General features: G+C 38.9%; 2 protein-coding genes across 2 annotated transcripts; one reads left to right on the top strand and one right to left on the bottom strand.

The window, feature by feature from the left end:
- The first annotated feature begins 1,246 nt into the window (after nt 1–1,246).
- gtf2e2 (general transcription factor IIE, polypeptide 2, beta) lies at nt 1,247–18,819 on the top strand. The gene is made up of 8 exons (XM_088919811.1): nt 1,247–1,424; nt 2,751–2,911; nt 10,891–10,982; nt 11,928–12,035; nt 12,874–13,056; nt 15,666–15,759; nt 17,312–17,427; nt 18,279–18,819. Exons 2-8 carry the CDS (start codon nt 2,752–2,754, stop codon nt 18,396–18,398), a joined length of 873 nt encoding a protein of 290 aa, XP_088775937.1. The 5' UTR covers nt 1,247–1,424; nt 2,751; the 3' UTR covers nt 18,399–18,819.
- Nucleotides 4,808–9,020, bottom strand: smim18 (small integral membrane protein 18). The gene is made up of 2 exons (XM_088915738.1): nt 8,942–9,020; nt 4,808–6,112 (listed from the first exon to the last, which is right to left on the bottom strand). Exon 2 carries the CDS (start codon nt 6,069–6,071, stop codon nt 5,778–5,780), a length of 294 nt encoding a protein of 97 aa, XP_088771864.1. The 5' UTR covers nt 6,072–6,112; nt 8,942–9,020; the 3' UTR covers nt 4,808–5,777.
- Nucleotides 18,820–21,501: the final 2,682 nt, after the last annotated feature.

Here is a 21,501-nt window from a genome sequence, read left to right as displayed (position 1 = left end):
AGCGATAAACCCTCGCCAGTTTTACTGAGTCCGGTAAAAGGAATAAATCACAGCGTTTGTAAAATGAATGTATCCGATAGAACTGCAACCTCATACAAATCACCCGACAGCAAATATCTATACCAGTCGATTTAGACACTGGTGACTTTATCATTGTGAAAAAGCGTCTTGACATGCGTGTGGTCACGAATTAGTTGGAACTAATGCTGTATATGCATTGTATTTGTTGTATATCACTGTAAGATGTTTTGAATAAGGGCTCCTGTCTGTATTGTTTTTGGTGGATTAAGCAATCAGTCCTTTATTAAGGTGTACAGCTGCGTGCTTTAATAATACGTCTCTTAAAAAAGTCTTATTTGAAGTCTCCTTTAAATTATGTAATTCCTTAAAAGTAATTTTTAAATACATTAAATCTAGGAAAGTTATTGCTCTAATCTACTCAAAATCAAATTTACTGAAATAGAAAAGTATGGGGAGTGAGCTTCTTGACGTGTGTTTGAGTTCTGATAAAGAGAGAAGGCACTGTGAGGGTTCAGATCGTAGGTGACAGAGGCTGGGAGTTTAATAGTTTGATAGTGCGGGGGTAAACACTGTCTCTGAGTCTGGTAGTCCGGGCCCGAATGCTCCGGTAACGTTTTCCAGATGGTAGAGGGTCAAACAGTCTGTCATGATTAGATTTAACGGGATAAAGTCTACAACTGTGTTTTGTAATACAAGTATATATAACACTGTTATAACTTCTGCGTTATTTTGAAATGATATTCATTGTAAACCTTGTGAGAATATTTAGTAGTTAATGAGTGAATATGCTCGTCTATTAAAAATCTCAAACCGCATATTATCATTGGTCAGTTATTTCGAAAATAATAACAACATATAACGCCCTTGTAAAACAATCTTGAAAAAAATATTTTTTTTAATAGTGACATATTCAAGAAGGTTAAATACTCAAGGCAGACCTTCCAGATCTCTGAGATTTCTGCAGTATGCTGACTTGTGTTATTATGGGATTAATCCGTTTCCAAACCTTTGGGAATACAATAACCTTTACCAATAACCAGTCAATTGTAACTTTCATATCACACTCAATGTATCTTTTTATTTATAAATGCAAAAAAAAGTGTCCTGTTGTCCGCGTATATACACATAAACAATGGCCATCCCGGGCGGCCATATTTCCTCTGCTTGGACTCGGAGATCAACATTACGTCATTCAGTGAGTCCTGTGTGCGTAACAGGCTCTGCTAGTCGAGAGTCGAGTGTGAACGGTGATACTCGGAAGCAGCGCACTCTCCCCTCCAGGCAGTCTGTGTCTGTCGAGTGTATAATGGAGCAAACTAAAATTTTCTAAATATCGTTTGCTGAAAATTTAAACTATTTATAAAACTATATTTTCCCTCCCTGTAGAAGCAGCTGGAGGCAAGGTACTGGAACATTCTTATTTTGATTTTGTATGTGATCATAGTCGACAACACATTATGTAATGCTTTGGTAGATGTGAGCGTGTAAATAATAGTTACTGGTGTGCTGGGTTTGTTGTGTGACAATAACAGATCCGTTTGTAGTGTTATATACATTGTTGTGAAGAATTCGGAAATGTTAGATTTACTTAGGTTTATGCTATCGGTGTATATTTGGCGATATACTGTGGTAACAAAAGGTGGTAACATGTCATGTTCCGAATATGACGAGAAACTCCATTACTGGAGCGTAGAATAAAATAAATAAAATTTTGGAGACCACTGTATTTCCCAGTTACCAAAACTGATATTTTTTTGAAAAACCTATCTGTTTTGGTTATTAGGGATGAAATGTTTTGATTGTTAGGGATAAAGCAAACATTGGAATCAAACAAAGAAGATAAGTAATTAAGAACAACGTATAAAATTGATTCCACGACAGTTAAGATATACGACATAATCCTTTCGCACATTTGGTAGAAATACACTGTAGGAATTAAAATATCAATACATATTTTATAAATACCTCTCTAACAAGAGCTTGTTAAAAGAATAACATTTACACGGACGATTATAGTTTTCTGTGATCATGTGGTTAAGCTGTATGGCCTGGATTGCTTCATAATGTTTCATAAGAGTTGTTGGCATGTGAACGTGTAGCAGGAAATTATTTTTTTTTCATGTCCCCTTTTTAGCTTGTTTAGGATGAGCTAAACTAGCTCTTGTTTCATACTGTCAAAAAGTTCAATTGCTAAGGGAAGGATTGCTAACTTTTCTACACTGACAAAAATTGCTATATAGGACTATAAAGAGCTTAAAGCAATCTACAGTGAGATGTATATCATGTCATTAGCACATTCAGGTTCTGAAATGGGTATAATAATGATTCCTTACACTTATATAGTGCTTTTCTGGACACTCCACTCAAAGAGCTTCACAGGTAATGGGGATCCCCTCCACCACCACCAGTGTGCAGCCCCACCTGGATGATGCGACAGCAGCCATAGTGCACCAGTACACTCAACACACACCAGCTATCAGTGGGGAGGAGAACAGAGTGATGAAGTCAGTTCATAGATGAGGATTAGCAGGAGGGCATGATTGGTAAATGCCGGGGGGGGGGGAATTTGGACAGGACAAGGCCTGGATTTATTGTAAAGCTGGTAAATTCTAATAATAGCCTAGACTAATTTGCTGCGGGTGTGGGTGTCATAGCTTGTGGTGTGTGTTGCCTACGTGTGGCCGAGGTGAACCCAGCTGTATTTTCTTCTTCACTCTGTGTGCTGGTAGGATGGATCCGGCTCTGCTCCGAGAAACGGAGCTCTTTAAAAAGCGAGCTCTTTCCACGCCGGCAGTGGAGAAGCGCCCAGCCTTTTCAGACTCCTCATCCTCCAAAAAAAAGAAGGCCAAATTCGACCAGGCGGGCTCCTCTGGATCCAAACATGGGACAGGTCAGTTCGTGTTCATGATCACATCGGATGCTGTGATTCTCACTATCAGTAGCTTTTTTCAGCGAGGGATGGTGGAAATGGTGGCAGGCAGCCGCAGTGGGAGTATGTCACCAACAGAGCTGCAGTTCTGCCACTGTCACCCTTTTTGGAAAACATGAGTTGTGCACAATTTTACAGAGATCTGCTCTTTGCAGAAAAAAAAATTGTTACGGATATTGCTCAAGGGGTCTCCTGCTTTTGACACAACTAGTGCAGTAGGGCACGTATTTAGTATAATGAGCTTGCTACAGTCTTAATGTACCGACAATATCACATTTCTTTCCAAAAAACAATAACCACAGCTTATGAGCTCATGCGTGGTGTTATATTAATTTTTTCAGTCAGTTCAGTTGAAAGTACAATCATACGTACTGCCCCGTACTCTTAAAGGTGTGAGTTCGATGGTTCTGAATGTCAGATCTCACAAATTAAATATACATTTAGTGCTGATGATATTATTAGTTAGAATGAGGGCAGTCGCAGAGCTTTGTAATTTGGGGCTGTGAGATGATCAGTGTTAAGTTGGCCTGCTGTTGCTTGCTTTAACACCACTGTTCATTTTTGAATCAGCAGTGTGCTTGGCTCAAAACCTGCAAAAAAAATTCTCATTTGTAAACTTTCTTACGTGTAGTGTTATGTCATTCAGAGAGTCATTAGAGAATTGCAGTAATTTTACTGTGTGATTAACATTGCATTTCTTCTACAGAATCGTTAACCGTGATTAAATTGACATTTCGGCTTCATAGTTAAAATGGACAATTGAAATCTTAATTTTGAAAAACGTTAACATTACTTTTGTAGAGGTTTTTCGTCTTTGTTAAGAGGGTCCTCAGGATCGATCCAGCAGTTTGTGTTTTCTTTTCCAGGTTACTTGGAAAAAGCTTTTAAATCTTTCTACCTTTTGACCTCTGTTGTAACTTTTATAACCTTAGTTTTTTATTTTATTCTGTAAATCACTTAAGCCCTTTGCTGGACTGAAAGGTGCAATGGCACCTTCTCTGAGACATGCTGTAAGACATATGGAAGCCTTATGGCTTCCTCACTTCTGAAATGAACATGCCACTAGGGGTCACAGTTGTCTGGTAGTCTTGTTTCCTTCCCCACGTTACTCCAGCCTTCTCAGCTGGTAGAGTCTACACTACCAGTCTGGCAGTGTTACTGGGGACATCTTACCACTTCTTAGGTTAGATCAGTCTTGTTCTGGAGGTCCTGGGATGCGTCTTCATCTCTTTTGAAATACTCCTTGTAACAGCAGATAAGCCATTCAGGAGAACCTTCATTCACACACTTTAGGGGGTCTTGTAGTTTCTTTATGTATTTCTGTGTCCATCATCTACACTTACATATTATCAACATGCAGTTATATGACAGTTTATATGGATGTTAAATGTGAGTATTGTTTTAAAATACTGCCTTTAAAGAGTGAAATGGCTTGAAATGGTTGCTTTTAACTTTGTTTTTGCATTTGGTGACAATCTAGCAGAACACATTCATTGTATGCATTTTTTTACTGTGGCATAATATGTTGTATTAAAACAAATATTTGCATCTTAATGCATGCCTAGTTGACTCAAAGGGGTGCCTGATGGAATCGATCAGGTATAAGATAAGATCACTTTATTAGCCATATACAATTTCTTGCATTAGGAATTCAACTTTTCACATACCCCAGCTTGTTCTCCATGAGACACAGACACGCAGACAGGGAGAGAAGCTGGGGGTCAGAGCGCAGGGTCAGCCATTGTACAGCGCCCCTGGAGCAGTTGGGGTTAAGGGCCTTGCTCTGGAGCCCAACGGCGTAGGATTCCTCTGCCAGCTGCAGGATACTTGCTTGCTACAACATTAAGGACACGTCTAGAGATTGTAATAGTTTTAATTTAAATGCACACTGTCTTAAGGCATGTGTATGATACTGTAAACGCATAATATACTATATCCAGGCTGATGTACATTAAAAGCAGAGTTAAGGTAGTTTTTTAAGACTCTTCAAGGGAATAATGACCTCTCAGGCAAAGCAGAGCAAGAACGGTGAAAGTGCATGGCACAGATGTTAATGAATGAGGTGGTGCCAGATGGTCTCCATATACCTAAAAATCTAGGATAAACAGCATACTGTAAACATCCTGTGAAGGTGAGATATCAGTGATGAATTACAAAACAGTGATGAGGGGATTCAAGTTCATATCATCCCAGACCTGATCACAACATGTCGGTGAAAATTTGTTTCAGTGAGAGACAGTCCACATCTGTTTGGAGCACATTGTGATTTATCCTGACCCCTGCAGAGAAGTTTTCTCTGACCTCTGGCTCAGCTCATTTTTATCCTTAAACATAACAGCAGATCATAACTTTTTTTAAAACACCAGATAAGTTTGAGGAAGAGTGTAGACAGTAGTTTTAAGCCACATGTTTAGCATTTTCAATCATTTTATATGGATATAAAAAAAAGCAAAATAGTTTGCAGGGGCTGTAGTCTGTAATGCACAGCAATTCCTATTGTTATATCATGTAGATATTTTACAATTATTTGTCCGCAACTATCAGACAGTGTTGTGATGTTTTGCTTCTAGGTTATTTCAGATAGGTTTGTAGCCAATGAGCTCAGAATTTTCACTGCCATTGATCTATAGCCTCAGAGGAGGAAAAAAAAGTCTGGACCCTCTTTAAGGCATTTCCCTGCATTGCTCTTGCTTGCATTGCGAAGTGTGCTCTGAACAGTAAGGACGGAGCTGCTGTCCGCTTGTGTGTGGGTAGTCCAGGCGGCTCCAGCCCTCCAGCCCTGTGGCGTAGAGTCAGGTAATCCGGGCTGGGGGGGTGGCGTTCCGTCCTACACCACTTCCACCCGCCGCTGGCGCACGCTGTGCATCATCGCGCTCAGGGGCCCCGGCTGCTCCCTCAGCTCCCTCTCCGTCTTGCCCTTGGCGCAGCAGCCGCAGTCCAGCAGCTCGTACAGGAAGGCCAGTGCGGCCAGGGAGACCACGGTGAGGATGAAGAGCAGCAGGATGACGAAGCAGGCGGTGTTCCAGCCGTCGTGGAAGGGGTATATCTCCTGCACCTGCAGGGACAGGTCTCCCGAGCGGCCGGGCGAGTGCCACGGCTGGCTGCTGTTCAGGCTGCTCATCGCCACTGGGGGAAGGACGGGGGGGCACCAGGCTCCACCGGCTGAAAAAACAAGACGTTTTTTTTGGTCCAGTGTTGAGCTTGACTGGAACAAAGCAGTGGCTGTCAGAAGTCTGCCTTCAAACAGTGAGATAAATGTCAAATAGAACTCTAGAAATCATGCAGCAGTTTTTATTGTAAAGCACCATGATAATAATTCGAATTTCAGCTGAGCCGTTTTTTGTTTGTGGATGGCACAGTGGTGGAGTGGTTAGTACTGCAGGTTCACAGCTCTTGGGTTCAGGGTTTGAGTCCAGATTGGGGTTCCTGCTTTGCGGGATGTGGGGTTTTTGGGGTGCTGTAGTTTCTTCCCACCGTGAAAAGTTTCGGTTTAGATGACGTGTTTAGATTGTGTGCAAGCATGCCTTGTGATAGACTAGCTTCACATCCAGACTTTAGTCCCGCTTGGTGTCCTTTAATTCTGAGATATGCTCTGGATTGTTGTGACCGGGAGTAAGCTGCAGTCTCATGGATGTTTGTCTGTCTTTGTCTGGTGCCATCCAACTCAAATGAGTGTTTGAGATAACACTGTTTAAGTACAGGGAAACAGAGGCACTGATAAGATAGTTATGTGTAACATAAACTCTGTTTAATGGGTCAGTGCTGCAGTGTGCGGCTTGTAGTTTTGCCTGGAATATCTAAAAAAATGTGCTTCCTTTCCTTTTTTGCCCTTGTTTTATTTGAAAACCCTTGAAAGATTTTGATTTTGGAAAGAGGCTATAAAAGTATTTTCAGATGAGCATGGCACTTTTATTTGTGATTCTAATAGTAGATTTATTATAGATAACCAAAATGTGGAAATATAAAAAAGCCACTTTTCATTGTATTTTTTACTATATGCAATGAAGCAACACTGTGGAGTTGGGTTAGTGCTCTGGACGTAGAACTGGAATTAATATGTAAAATATATATATATAGTTTTGCATTGGATGTGTCTTTCATGTTTTCACATTTTAAAAATGCAGTATTGGCAGAAAAGTTAAAAAAAACAAATCAACATAATTTTTGATGTCTAAGTAAAATAATCTAGAGTAGAATTATATGTACAGTCATGAAAGTAATTAAAAAAGCATTGCAAAAAATCACATCCGCAACAATAACAGAATAACAGAAAGGCTGCCTACTAACATTTCTGATGAATACTGTTATTTTCCCCTGACATGGCAGTTGCTATGAATATGAAAGTATGTATTTCAAATGAAAAATATATTTGAAAACCAGGTATCGGCACTTAACACAGAGAAATTAGTAGAAGGTAGATGGCTGACGGAGTGGCATATTTCTCATTCTGGCAGTTGTTAATCTTAGATTAATATGTCATTGTCTTTGGAGTCAGTTAAATGTAAAATATGGGATATATTTAACATTTCAGAGCTGCTCCTTTTTTTCATAGCCTGCTCATTGGTACCTGACTGTTTGAATGTGACATTGTTTTATGTTTTTTTGCAAAAATGTGTAAGGCCATATGAAGTTGTGTTATGTGAATGTTTGTGCACTCTGAGTATTCGGACAATAGTACTATACTAAAGTCATGTTTTATTTATGGTTGTTGTGTGAGTGTTAGACACCTGGGGAGTGTTGAATTTCCCAGTTATCCAGTAAAATGGAATCGTGGGTTCTCTGTTTACATTTGTTTGTCTTACTGTGTTTTAGAAAAAGAAGTATAATTACAATAATTCATGAAACTCATAATTATTTTTCCTGCTCATAGACATTAAGCCTTGGCATCTCAGTGTATTGCAGGAGTAAGAGTTACAAAAGCGCTTTATAATGTATCAGCTCAGTCTTCACACTTAATATTATGTAGTTTTATTTTTAAAATTTAAGAAAGAACTGATGCCAATTAAAGTTACTTGTATAACTAATTAATCCAACATAACTATAATCACAAATTGGGCTCTGGAAGACATTGAAAAGTGTAGTGAATTTTAATGAATTACAGAAGTAAATTGGGCTTGTACCATTACAAATAATGTTAACATATTCAGTTAAAGTGAGCAGTTAAGGCCTCTTGACTTTCAGATACCGTTTGAACTCCTATAACGTCCACACTATAATGAAATTTAGTCCATTTGGTAGCCTTCATTACCAAGTAATGAAGTAGAGACTGAGATCAATACCGTGCAGTGGGTTAACTGAAAGGATGCAGTTTCATCAGCTCAGTGTCAGCTCTAGGTGGGAAAGAGACTAGGGCCTGTGCCTAGCCTGCATCGCAGACAAAAATAATCAACAATCCTGCATGTTGAGTGGTCACGCCTTTCAGCCTTCACTTAATTTAATCTTAGAAAATGGCAAACCACCATTCTTTAAATACCTCCCATCCTCCGCCCCAGCAGTGCTGTTGACTGCTACCGGCCTGTGATTCCCCATAATCACTCTCTTTTCTTATACTTTGCATTACGCTTACACTAAACCACACACTTCACCCCAAACATCATTTCTTGCTTCAAGGGGGTGAGGTTTACCTTATGCATTTCCCAGCATCAGTTCAAAGTGCTGTTTGTATTTCCCTCCCTCATTTTTCATGGAACTATTTTCTTTGAAGGAAATTGTTTATCCTTTTCATCATGCCTACCTTATGCTATACTTCTCATTTCAGACAGTTTCTTTTTAGTACATTAATGCTGTTTCAGTACTGGATCTTCGCATAAAAAGCACAGTTCAGCTTATTGTCGGCTAAAGCATATTATTCCATGACTAGAAGTTTTATTGCCCACCAAAACAATATATAATAAGGTTGCAGTTATTGGGTAGCTGTATTTATAGATTAGTGCACTGGTCGAAACCCCGGCGATAAATTCACCCAGATTTGGAAGAAGCTTGCAGACATACCTGTGTGTCTTTTGGAGGGGATGCTGGAAAAGGCAGGCGTCTCCTTCCTGCTGCTTGTGGCCTGGATGACACAGGCAGCAGCAACTGGAAAATGGAGCAAGATGCTGATTGGTTGAGTAAGAGCACAAAGAGAGGAGCCTGTTCTCTGCATTAGCATACAGCTCCCACCCTAGGACTGCATCATTCATGAGGCTGAAAAATTGGTTGATTTTACATAAACAAATAACATTCTGAGCCAGGGGAGAAACACCTAGGTTTATTTTCTTTAGTGACAGTTCAGATTTTGTTGCATCATTCACAAAGGATTCTGTAGTTTCTGCAGGGATGATTTTGGAGGACTAAGAAAGATTCTTTTCATGGCTCGCTCTTGCATGTATTACACTTGACTAAGAAACACTCTTGGTCAGTCATTATTCAGTTTTTTGATTATGTTATTAACTCAGTGGCAAGAAGGAGATGAAATGGGTTTTGAATATTTTCACCAGCTCAACCTGTCAGCCCTTAAACGTGAAGAAGGAGAGAAAAATACGCACCAGTCTCCTATCCTGTCTGGATGGGCAGGGCTTTCCTGTCTGGTTAGGCAGACATTGTGTTCTTAGGGCTGTCTGCCATGGGGGCGCCTACTGGCTGCATTACAATATTCAGTGCAGCAGCAGTGAGACTGCAGATTGTCTGTCAGTGATGGCTTTCTTCAGGCTCCTGTGCTTCCTATTCCCAAGGGTTTGCCTCTTGAACATTTTAAAGGGGCATCCTGAATGCAACTGTTGCAGTTCCTGCATTAACACCTATCAAAACTACACTAGTGTGGTTGGGATTCTTCCTTTGTATGCACTTTTTCATGCTTAAACCAGTGTTTAAGGTTGGTCAGTGTGATCTTGATATTTTAGTAAAAGACAATGAAGCAAGGTATAAAACTGTAGTTGCCAAATAGATATTTGAGTTTGTTATTCTTTGAGAGTATCACTTATTTTTATTTGTTTTGGACAAACTGTTTTTTTTATCATTATTTTTATTTCATATTATAATGAAAGGTTTTGGTATTCTTATTACAGTCCGTTATAAAAACGTCAGCAGTTGATTAGGCAATAGCAATACATAGTTAAAACCAAACTTTAGTGTTATGTTGTTCTCCTCTGATCAGCTATATTACACTCACACACTGGTCAAATATGATCATATAGGTCACCTTCTTGGAGAGATGTCTTTCCCTGTATCGCAGCTAAATTTTATTATTTGAAAGACTTGCACAATTTGTACTGTTTTCTTACAAGAGTAGGTCAGTACGTTCGGAGAACAAGGTATTGAAAATGACTATCGCCTTTAGCGTGTGTCCTCATAGTTCCCCTTATGGTCAGTGTGATTGAAGCATAAAATTCAAACCATTTATTAATGCCAATAGAGAACCTTGAGCTTTCTCCTTTAACAGGATTTTGTGGAAGCCCTTTTCTTCACATTTTATACCAGTATGTTCATTTTTCAGATTTCAAAATTTTAATTACACGGTGCCACGTCAGAACTGCAGGTGTTCATTTGAGCAGTGCTGAATCTGTGCACAGGTGCACTGTTGAAAAACATCATGTTTTACAAAGATGTAAAACATCTTTGATCGACATTTCCCTCTTCTTTTGCTTTATGACTTCATGATTTTTTTCATGAAATTGACTTATTACTATACTTACATCTATACCAGTTGTCTTGTGTGATGTGTATCTTCAAAGCTGTCTTTGACAAAAATAGTTCATTTCAACATCTATTAAAACTGGACTTGGACTCCAGTTTAGGATTTGAAGTCTGGCAAATCATTGATGTTTTCAAAGCTTATTGAACACTGACCCATTCTAGCAGGTCTAAGTAAACATTACAGGTGAATTAACTAAGGTGTTAAAATATACATTTACAGCTCCATAGAGATACAACTGCATTGTTGCGTTTTCCATTTTCATTTTCAGATTCCAGCAATGGATCATTTAACTTAAAGGCACTGTCTGGAAGTTCAGGCTACAAGTTTGGTGTACTTGCAAAGATAGTGAACTATATGAAGGTAAGAAAACGTATATTTTTTATTTGGTATGTATGATGCTTTTACCTTGCTTCTTGAACGTTGCTTCTACAATGTTTTTCAGATTTAATTCAATGTCTAAATAAAGAAGCATGGTACAAGTGAATTATTATTCAATAGGGGGACACTAGTGATAGTTCTTCCTTAAGAACATACAGTGATGTCAAAAAGAAGTACATCCCCTTATGGTTCTATAGTATTATATTTTAGGACATATCTAACTTTCATCTAGTCCTTATCAATTGCTAACAGTGGATAAATCTAACCTCATGTGACAGACAACACACACAAATTTTACGTTATCATTATTGATGACAAAGTATTGCTTGCAGACACATTACAGTTGTAGCCTGGTGAGCTTGAATCCAAAAACTGTTCTTGTGGGTGACTGCTGCCAGACAACCCAGCAGCTGTGAACTGAACTTGTCCCAGTGTGGCTGGGATAGAGCTGGCCTTGGCATATGCAGCATGTGGTAAAAGAGATTACAATATTTTTTATTTTGTTTTTTAAAATAAGTTAACAGGGAGTATAATTAACATAGTGGAAAGGTTTTATAAATAAGCCCTATAGTAGAGTCCTTCATTTCCCCAATTCCACAGCACAGTGAATGACAATTTTGAGTCTTAATTTGCGCTCCCAGTTTGGATTTCTAATCTAAGAGAAGCATTGCTGTTTCAAGGTGAACTGTCAGTTGTGAGTATCTCTTGTCCCCCTGACCTGTGTGATACAGCTAGTCTTGCCCAGGTGATTCAATTCAAATGCATTTTATTGCATACCAGCGCTTTTAGATCTATGCCATCTAAACTAAGAAGTTGTATGGCTAATTTCATATGTGAGCCAAAGAGGTTGTCTTGTCCATGAGAGAAGCAAGGCCAAGTTGAAGTGAGCAGCTGGTCTTTATTGTAGAATAATTGTTTTTTTCCTAGACAAGACACCAGCGAGGAGACACCTATCACTTGACTTTGGATGAAATTTTGGATGAAACTAAATTGCTGGATATTGGTTTGAAACAGAAACAATGGTTAATGACTGAGGTACAGTATTAAATTACTGATTAATCTTTATATTATGTGAACACTTAATCTAAAAGCATTGTATTAATGAAAATGTTGATGCCCAACAGAGAGGACACGGGAAAACGTTTAGGTGGAATGATTTGAAAGGATAATTTTAAATTCTGCTTTCGTCACACTCCATTCACCATTTTGTAATAATCTGTTAGAAATATTTAATAACTTTTCTGCTTGTATGGTTATGCACTGATGGAAAATCTCCAGCATTTTACATAACAACCATCAACAGATAAGACAATCAAATCAGTGTGTGAGAGTAAAATTAGCAGATTATTGTCTGTTTTATTTCAGAGGGTTCCAGTTATTTTATTTTTTGCATTTATTAAATGAAATGTAAATTAACAGTGCTTGATGACTTGAATTCTCTTTTTGTGTTAATGTTGAATTATTTAAATACTTTATCAGTGCACCTCATACATTTAATTTTCTTAATTCACTTTGCAGATTTAGGTGACAATTTGGTAGTTCAGTTTAATTCTATAAAAACTTGGTTTTTCAAGGTTTTTTTTATATTGACGTTTCTTGTACTGTGCAGTGATGCGTTTCTTTCAGTTTAATGGGGAGAAGAATTTTGTAATTAGCTTCCACAAGAGGGAGCCAATATCAAGCCTAATAAATATAAATATTGCTTGCTGTACAACTTTTTTTTTCAGTTCGGGCCCAGAAAGAAATAAAAGTTTTTCTCTATATGAGATTGAAAATCCTACGTCAGCTGCAGATTAAGAAGACGCCGAGTTGCTTTTGTTGTCTAGTGGTTTCATCAAAATAATGGTTTTTCTGGTGATCTGTGGTCCTTCAGGCTCTGGCCAGCAATCCCAAGATTGAGGTCCGAGATGGGAAGTATGGCTTCAAACCCAAGTACAACCTCAAGGACAAGAAAGCCTTGCTGCGGCTGCTGGACAAGCACGACCAGCTGGGGCTGGGCGGAGTGCTGCTCGATGATGTGGAGGAGGGGCTGCCCAATGCACAGAAAGCCATCAAGGTGACCTGGGGCTGGGGGGGTCAAGGTTCAGTGAACTACGCTCATACCTTCGAATCCTAACTTAATTTGTTCCCGGAAATCTGTTCGGAAGGCGGGAGATCGTAAATCGAAAATGAATATTTCCATTATTTCTTATGGGGAAAATTCCACCCCGTTCCGAACTGAAGACAAGTTCACTCAAAAACCACCCTAAACATATAATGCCATACAGACCATTATAGCAAGCTTAGTGAACAGCGCAGTTCTACTCAAATAAGCCAGCTGTAGCTGTAAAATAATGATATTATATTAACGTTTTTCATTCTTGCAGAATAGATCGCTATCCAAGTGATAGGCTAGAACGATGTGCATACTGTTGTCGACTATTATGGCTGAAGAATCTTTTTCTCTTCCTTAAGACCCCATAATGAACAGCAACTACAAAACAAACACTTTGAAAATCAGAGCACAAGCTTTCGCTGTGATCGTAAACAAAGGACTGCTGCCTCACAATGCCTGTCGCCCGTGCAGAAACACATAGCTGTTCCGATGCGCCAAATTCAACTGTTTGCTTAAGGTTCACTTTCGAACTTCAAAGTTTTGATTAGCGAAATGTAGTTCTTATAACAAATCACAAGGTACAAATTCTTCATGTTCGGATTAGCAAAAAATCGTATACCGAATGTTCTTTTACTGGGGTATGAGTGTAATTGAAATGGTGTCATTGCAAATCTTATGCTAGTAAAGAAACAAACCTGCAGGGTATTGGCATCCACCATCACAGCAACCATGACGCTTCTGTTAATGTGAGGAGAAGCTTTTGTGCTGACCTGATTTTCTGTTCTTGTGATGATGTGTTGCTGGGTATTTTTGGGTCGATGCTGTGGGCTGTGTTCCTAGCTTAAGGACCATTGCACTTTTGCAAACAGCGCATAATTCCACCATATCAAAAGACCAGTCCACTGCCACAGCAAAGTTCTGTACGGTTTCAGAAGATTTCAGAAGGGGGTGATGTCACTTCTGTAACTGTCTCAGTGTATAAGTTAAAGACAGGCAGGAACATGAACATGAACTTGCATGTCACCCCAGAAGCAAACCCAGACCAAAGGTCTTTGAGGCGGTGAGCTTATATATTAGGATTGGGTACTGCCTCTGTAAAACGTACCGCGGTATACCGTGGTACACATGCATGTACTGCGATATGTCCCATGGTATGCTGTGAACTATTTTGCATGTGTATATATGGAGACTCTCTCATAGTTTGATTTCATGATTAGTGAAGCATATTGAGTTGTATACAAAATAAAGTAATGAAAATGGTTGTTTTATTGGAACCAAAGAACTAGAAATAACACTGAAAGGGGTAACAGAACAATTTAACAACATGCAGATTTTTGTCAATCATTAAATGATTAAATCTTTTTTCACAATGTATTGGAGGTTAATTTTGCTTAGCAATATAACAATGTAAAATTCAAAATATGAAGGTGCTTGTAAGGTGTAACATTTTTTCTTTACAATAAGTAAAGTTTACTTTCTTTTCTATAAGTAAAGTTGACGTTCACAACCTTTTGAAACATGTTTAGCATGTTCGATTGCACTTGGCTATTTCATCTAAAACTTCAAAGAATCCTCAATACTTGCTTAAAACATTGCTGAGATTAGACTTTCTGTATTGACTTAAACATCTTAAGACAATCTTACTTGCAAAAAAGAAAAAAAAATCAAAGCATTTCTAATGGTAGGAATGGAATTAAAAACATGATCAAGACTAGACTAGACTAGGAGAACTAGAAAAAACATCACACATTCAATGGGTCATTGAAAATAAGTACATTACGTACCATTAACAGCGTCAATGGTAAACAACCCTTAATATTATAACAACAGCCGTACCCCAAGGATTTGTAAAGGAGTATTTGATGATGATTTTCTCTGATTCTCTGAAAAAATATATGGATACTCTTAGAAATTAGAATTGCCTCAGCAAGACAACTCTAAGGAATAACCATATGCTTTTCAGGAGAAATAAGAAAAATAATCATCAGATACTCCCCAATTCAGATAATTTCTGTGTGATTTCCAAAATGACGTCATATTTCTAAATTTACTAGCCAATGATATACGGGAAATACTTTTAGTATGACTTTTTTTACTCACCCTTTAACGGGTTATCGACATTTTTATCGCAGTCATTTTGTTATTTGAATCAAATTTTATTTTATGTAAACAAATGTAAACGGTAGAAAATCTTTGTTAAATTTGAAAAAATAAATACACCGACGGTAATTGCCGGAAATTACAGAGCGTACAGGTACAGTCTAAAACTTACCACGGTATGTACCGTGTGACTAAAGAACCGACGGTTTAGCAGTATGCCGGTTTTACCTCGCAACTACAACTAGCTTCTTCATTTTGATATCATTAAGGAAAAGTTTAGAAAACCATGAGTGTTCTTCTACCCTCTTTCCAAATATTTTCCAAAAAATAAAAAAGAGAATGCCATCCTGCTAAACTCTTGCTTATCTCACTGTAAGTATACATAAGATCTGTATGAATACATCTGATCCTTATGAAGAAATAATTCAAATACCATCATTTTGACATTTCGCCTGCATTGTCATTGACAGGCTTTGGGTGACCAGGTTGTTTTTGTGACAAGACCAGATAAGAAAAAGATACTTTTCTACAATGACAAAAACTTTCAGTTTGTGGTGGATGAAGGTAGGTGGTCTTACTTTGTTGAAAACTAGAATTAAAGATCTTTCGCGGAGAATATTGTAAACAGGGGTCATAAATTCAGTGGTAAAACATCTGCTTTACCGGAGTTTGGTATGTGTAGTATCGTCAGGCGGTGGCAGATATAATTTATGTTTAATTTAATTTATTAATATATTTTGTGCTTATTCCAACAGCAGATTAGACACTGAGATTCCTTCAAGATCTCTGTGAAGACAGTAGCATTTTAAAGGGTTCAATTTTGCAGCTGATTTGCAGTTTGTCTGCTCACCTTAAGATGTGTTTTTGAGCCTGTGAACGTTCGTCTCAATCATGAAATCTCATTTATTTTAGGGTTTAAAAATTATGCAGCCATGTTCTTTTGTGCCTGTTGTATTATTTCCACACTGTCTTAATGAAGTGGTCTTACAGGTGCTGTGCTGCCCTTGGAATCTTTATGGACCAGAAAGAAAAGTAGAGATAGTGCCATTACACACGCTTGCACATGATCATCCCCACAACATTAAAGAGCCTGCTCACCTTGAGAAAGTGTGGATAAAAGGGCTTGTTGCTGGGGTCACTGAGAGCCTACTGGCATTATCGGATGCTCTTATTCCTTCTTCCTCCGTCACCCAGACACATCTGTACAAAGGCAAGGTCAATGACATGTGCCCCCTGCCTGTAGCAGAACTCTATTGATTCGGCTCCAAGAACTCAGCATCTAATCCCTTTGCCAGCAGCCTCGTCAGAGAGGAATTAACAGTGATATGCCACCTAATCTGCTCCAAGACAACCTTGCTTTGAAATGAGACACTTCCTAAGCGTGTACCACCGAAGACTCTTCTGTAGAAATTTTTTCTAAGCTGTGAAATACAGAAATAACCGGAAAGGAACTTCAAGTTGGTTCCAGAACTTCAGTCACAAAATGTATGCAGATGTTGTGCCTAAAAAAATCATTACAGCTTTCTCAGTTGTGGTTGAATTCAGATATTTTAATGGACCAGCAAGAGACTAAGCATTTTAAGGTGCAGTACAATTCTAAAAGACTTAATGAAGATTTTTTTTTGACCAGTGTAGTGAACATTTTCAGATATTCTCAATTAACTCACACTGTTAAAATATAATACTTATGAGTCTTTTTCTTTTCGTATGCGTGCATATGAACCTTCACCTCAGTAACATATGTGATTGTAATTGTAGTCTAAAGTTAGTTTATTTTATTAAGAGAGGGAGAAGATAGAAGAGAAGCAAAATATGAAATGAAGTGAGAGAACTACAGCTTCCAGATGATCTGCATCCCTGGTCTCCTCACCACCTGCGAGGGGTTATTTTCTGAAAGCAGTCCTGCTTTCCCTTGTAAAGATTTTTTAACCCCCTTTTCAGTGCATTAGCAGTATCTCCTGACTATTAAGTTGAGAATGGTTTGTAGAAATTGCTTGTAGTCATATTGGTGTCAGGTCTATTATGTAGACTTAAATATTTAATTAGTTATAATATAACTATCAAACAGCACAGCTAGAAACATTGTGAGCCCTCTGAAGAATATTTCCTGCTTCAGAGTTCCAGAAGCTTTGGCGGAGCATTCCAGTGGATTCCATGGATGAGGAGAAGATAGAAGAGTACCTGAAGAGGCAGGGTATCTCCTCCATGCAGGAGACTGGACCAAAGAAACTTGTACGTACCAGAACACTGAAACACACAGGCACTCCAGGTGCACCCCTTAATGAAACATGGCTGTACACTAAACACACATACTGTGCACTAAATATACACGGCTGTATATTGAAAAATGCAAACAAATGCTTGACCAGACAGTCCTGCATTACAGAAGCAACAAAACGTGCCTGTAGAAGAAACCAGTAATTACTAAAACATATAGGCTAGAATGAGGGATGAAGGAGAAGGTGATGCGGGCTGATTTGAAGAGTGAAAGGAGATGAGTGAATGATGAGCATCAATAAGGCTGCCTTCCCTGCAGCGGGGAGGCTGGCTGAGAAGAGAGCTGTGAGAATGAGGAGGGGGCTCCCCAGCAGAAACATGTCTGGCAGAGGCAGTGGAGAAGGCTGGGGAGCAGAAGCCGTGCAGCTGATAGCGAATTGAAAAAAGGAAGGAAAAACATGAGCCAGGACAGAATGCAGCAAGGATAGCAAGTACCCGCCGATTCAGTGCTCGAAGAGTTGGGGAAAAAAAGGCATCTGTAGGATGAGTCTTTGATTGACAGCAGAGCTTACACTGTTAGTGTATTCAGTGTTAGCACTGAATAAGCGGGGACAAAGCCTTAAACAGCTTGCTTCATTACCTGATTGATTTAGAGATTGACCGGCTGATTGAAAGAGAGGTGGGTTTTGGAAAAAATGAGCCCTGACCGCTTTTATGTGAGTTCGGAAGGAAGCTGACAACCCGTGTGAATGTGCTGGTGGTCCAGGGGCAACGTGGGGAAGCGTGTTCCTCCCAGCCCGGGGGCGTAATAGTGGTGTTCCACACAAATATCGCTGGTTTCAAGTGCCCCATATGTGTCCCCACAGGCACCAATCCAGAAGAGAAAGAAGCCTGTTTCTCAGAAGAAGAGGCGTTTCAAGACTCACAACGACCATCTTGCTGGGGTTTTGGAGGACTATTCTGAGGGGGTCCCAGCCAAGAAGTGAGGAAGGGCTCCCTTTCACTCCCTTTCATTGCCCGGGGCAAAGGCAGTTCTATCCAGTGGGGGAGAGTAGTGGTGCTTCTGAATGATTTCTGTTTTGGCATCTGCCTGGAATTACACCTTAGCCAAAAGAAAAGGGGATTGGCATTTATTAAATTGTATAGCTTTGTTTAGAAACACACAAATGTCAGTCCAGGTAAATATGTATTTTTTTCTTTAATGCCAGCACACAGTAAGACATTAAGCCTAATATGATTTGCAAGGATGGTGTATTGCTAAGGAAAATTGATAGCTGAATGGCAGCCTCTTCTCCTGTTTTTTCGAGCACATAGTGCACGCTGTACATTTTACCTGAACTTCTTTGAAGAATGTTTGTTATAAAAGATAAAACGTAATAAAAAAAATGAAACCTATTTTTTAATAAATTACTTTGCATTCCTTCTTTTTTCTTAGATGGAGTGGATTTTAAATCAGTGGATTTTATGTGACATTGATAATCTGGAAATTATTTTTTTTTCCCATACCTTTTTGTGGAAGTTCAAGACTCAGTGTCTTGTTTATTCAGATAAATGGACGGTTAGGTCTAGGTAAAGTACTGATCCTGTGTCAGTGGAATAATTATGATGACCAATTCTGTTTGAAAGCGTGCATTTATTTTTTAAAAATGCTTTAGAATTGCAAGAAAACACCCTGAAAACTTGCTACTTCATTTTTTTTCATTTTGCTTTCAATGTCAGGTGACTTTTTTAATTCAGTTTGCCATCTTCCCTTGAACAGGTTGACAAAAAACCCATGTAGCTTATTGGAGCACAGGCCGACCACCATGCCTTAATGTATTCATGACTTATGTATAATTCATACACATTTCCAGGCTTTTCAGAAGTGTAGCTTAGTAGGGGGTGTGGGTGGCATGCAGCACCACCGCCCACAGTGACTGAGTGTACACTCCTGGAAGAGTGGCCTGCTTCTGTCACACCAGATAAGTGCAGGCAGATGGTTGCTGGTCACAGTGGACCAGAGGTCTGGTGGAGTGCTCTTGATACCTGCTGATATAGAAGGTCTGAAAGACTCAGATGACAAAGAGAAAAAATATGGTAGTGACATCTGATTACTTCCAGTCTCGTGGTTTGAACTCTGGTCTTTTTAGGAACTGGTGAAATTCCCCTGTGTGTGGTTGCTAGGAGACAGCTGACAAGGACCCACGCAGAGCTAAATGTGTGAAGTGGACTTGGGGAATTATAATAATAATTTATTTTGAGAAAAGAAAATATAAATATAAATGTTGCTAAGAAATAGTTTGCTTTCAAAGTATAACAACATCAGGGGTGGAACCTGTACTCCTGGTTTCTCTCTGCCCACAAAACAGTGTTCATTGCTTATGACAAGTATTTACCAAATCAGGCATATACTACACACAGTCATTACTGAAGGGAGACCATGTCTTAGACTGCACATGAGAACACTGCAGTCTCATAATGTCCAGTCACATTTCTGTTACTCTGTTTCTTGTGTATCGTATTATATTTCTTGATCTTATTTTCAAAGATGGGACCTCTGTAGAAAAAAAAGCTGAAAAATTATAAGAAGGGAAACAGTCATTAAAACAATGCCTTGAAGTCAACTGATGTACAACTGTGTAATGTGGCCTTTGTAATACTGTCAGATATGCAGTATAGTATTTTAATTTCTTTGCATTCGTAATTAATCTTTCTAAAATAATTTTTTTTTTCCCCTGTGGTAACTAGAATCAATATAGCGACAGGTCTTCAAAAATTACTCAGTACACAAGAAGCGATGATAAGCAGCATGAAAAGCAGATATTCAATTCTATATTAAATATCAATAATATAACCGGACGTTTTTTGGGGGGTTATATATTAGACTCGTCGGAAAAAAAAACTAACATTAATGCCTTACAGACTTTCAACTGTTTGTAATAGTGGTTTTTGTTGCATGATATAGTTGTCAGTAGGTATATTTTGATAGAAAGTCATTTAGGACTATTGGGAATAAAATAAAACTTGAGAAGAAGAAAGCACTTATTACAGTTCAGTGTTGACTGTGCCCTTGAAATACCAGGCATCCTCAACACTTGGCACTTCTTTGATATGTCACCGGCCTTTCAGGAAGATTGTCGGGGGTCTTTCATAATGCTGCTGTGTAGAAAGTGAAATGTGGCCGTGACTGGAAATCAGCAGCCGAGTACTCCAGGTCAGTTTGGAGAGCAAGCACTGAAAAGGAGTGAGGCATGATGGCAGGCTGGGCTGCCGACACAAACCTCCAAAGTTCAGAACCTGATTCTGTGTTTGTATGTTCACTGTGTGCTCTTGTGAACTGTTGTTGGGAGCTCTGGTTTCCTCCGACCTCCCAAAGACATGCAAGTGAGGTTTGACTGGCTCCAGTGCTAAATTGTCCCCTTAGAGAAGGTATTTGGTCAGCTGATCTCAATATTTGCTTGAGAGCTTTCCCTTCTGACCGATTCTGATTGTGGGACTAGATAGCCAGAAACTGAAAGGTAAGGAATGTTTTGTGTTAAGGCAGAGACACCTCTTAATAGCACCACGATTCAGCCAAATAAACATGACATAAAAGTTCAAACACTGTCCTCTACTTCTTTGGTTATCCAATGTTAACAGTACAAACATTTTAGTGTCAACCCTTCCATTGATACTGAGAAGGGGAGGCAGGGAGTTATCCTTGAATAGGTTGTTCAGACTGTTGAAACCTGAGTCTTTTTTTGTGTGTGTTTCCCACTACTGCACCATTTTAGAAGTGGGCACTGTGAGATATACCATTAAATGTGATTCATACTGAACTACAAACATACTAAGTAACAACCAAACCTAAATCCACATGAAGTTTCACAGCAACAGCCAACAGAAAATAAGGAAACAATCAGTATGGCCATCACATACCAATTGGACTACAGAAGAGAATGCAATGAGCATTCTGTCAAACTCAATCTGTTAGTGACCTGGATTTGTCCCAGAGTAAAATCTAATGGGAGTTTTTCTTCTTCTGCTTTTGAAACTTATTTAAAGAAATAATAGTTATTGACAACTACTAAATGGCTTAAAATATGTATCTGATCCATGTTATACAAAAAA

This window comes from Atractosteus spatula, chromosome 1 (genome assembly GCF_055471065.1).
Source record: "Atractosteus spatula isolate fAtrSpa1 chromosome 1, fAtrSpa1.hap1, whole genome shotgun sequence".
NCBI classification, from domain to species: domain Eukaryota; kingdom Metazoa; phylum Chordata; class Actinopteri; order Semionotiformes; family Lepisosteidae; genus Atractosteus; species Atractosteus spatula.
Note: the sequence above shows the minus strand (reverse complement) of the source record. Positions and strands in the feature narration are given on the sequence as shown.

What these genes read in the sequence shown, in the direction of transcription:
- gtf2e2 (XM_088919811.1), top strand. Translation starts at nt 2,752, where the DNA reads ATGGATCCGGCTCTGCTCCGAGAAACGGAGCTCTTTAAAAAGCGAGCT. An exon ending in AGATAGTGAACTATATGAAG is followed by an intron (nt 10,983 to 11,927) that starts GTAAGAAAACGT and finishes TTTTTTTCCTAG; the next exon opens with ACAAGACACCAGCGAGGAGA. An exon ending in TCAGTTTGTGGTGGATGAAG is followed by an intron (nt 15,760 to 17,311) that starts GTAGGTGGTCTT and finishes TTCCTGCTTCAG; the next exon opens with AGTTCCAGAAGCTTTGGCGG.
- smim18 (XM_088915738.1), bottom strand. Translation starts at nt 6,071, where the DNA reads ATGAGCAGCCTGAACAGCAGCCAGCCGTGGCACTCGCCCGGCCGCTCG.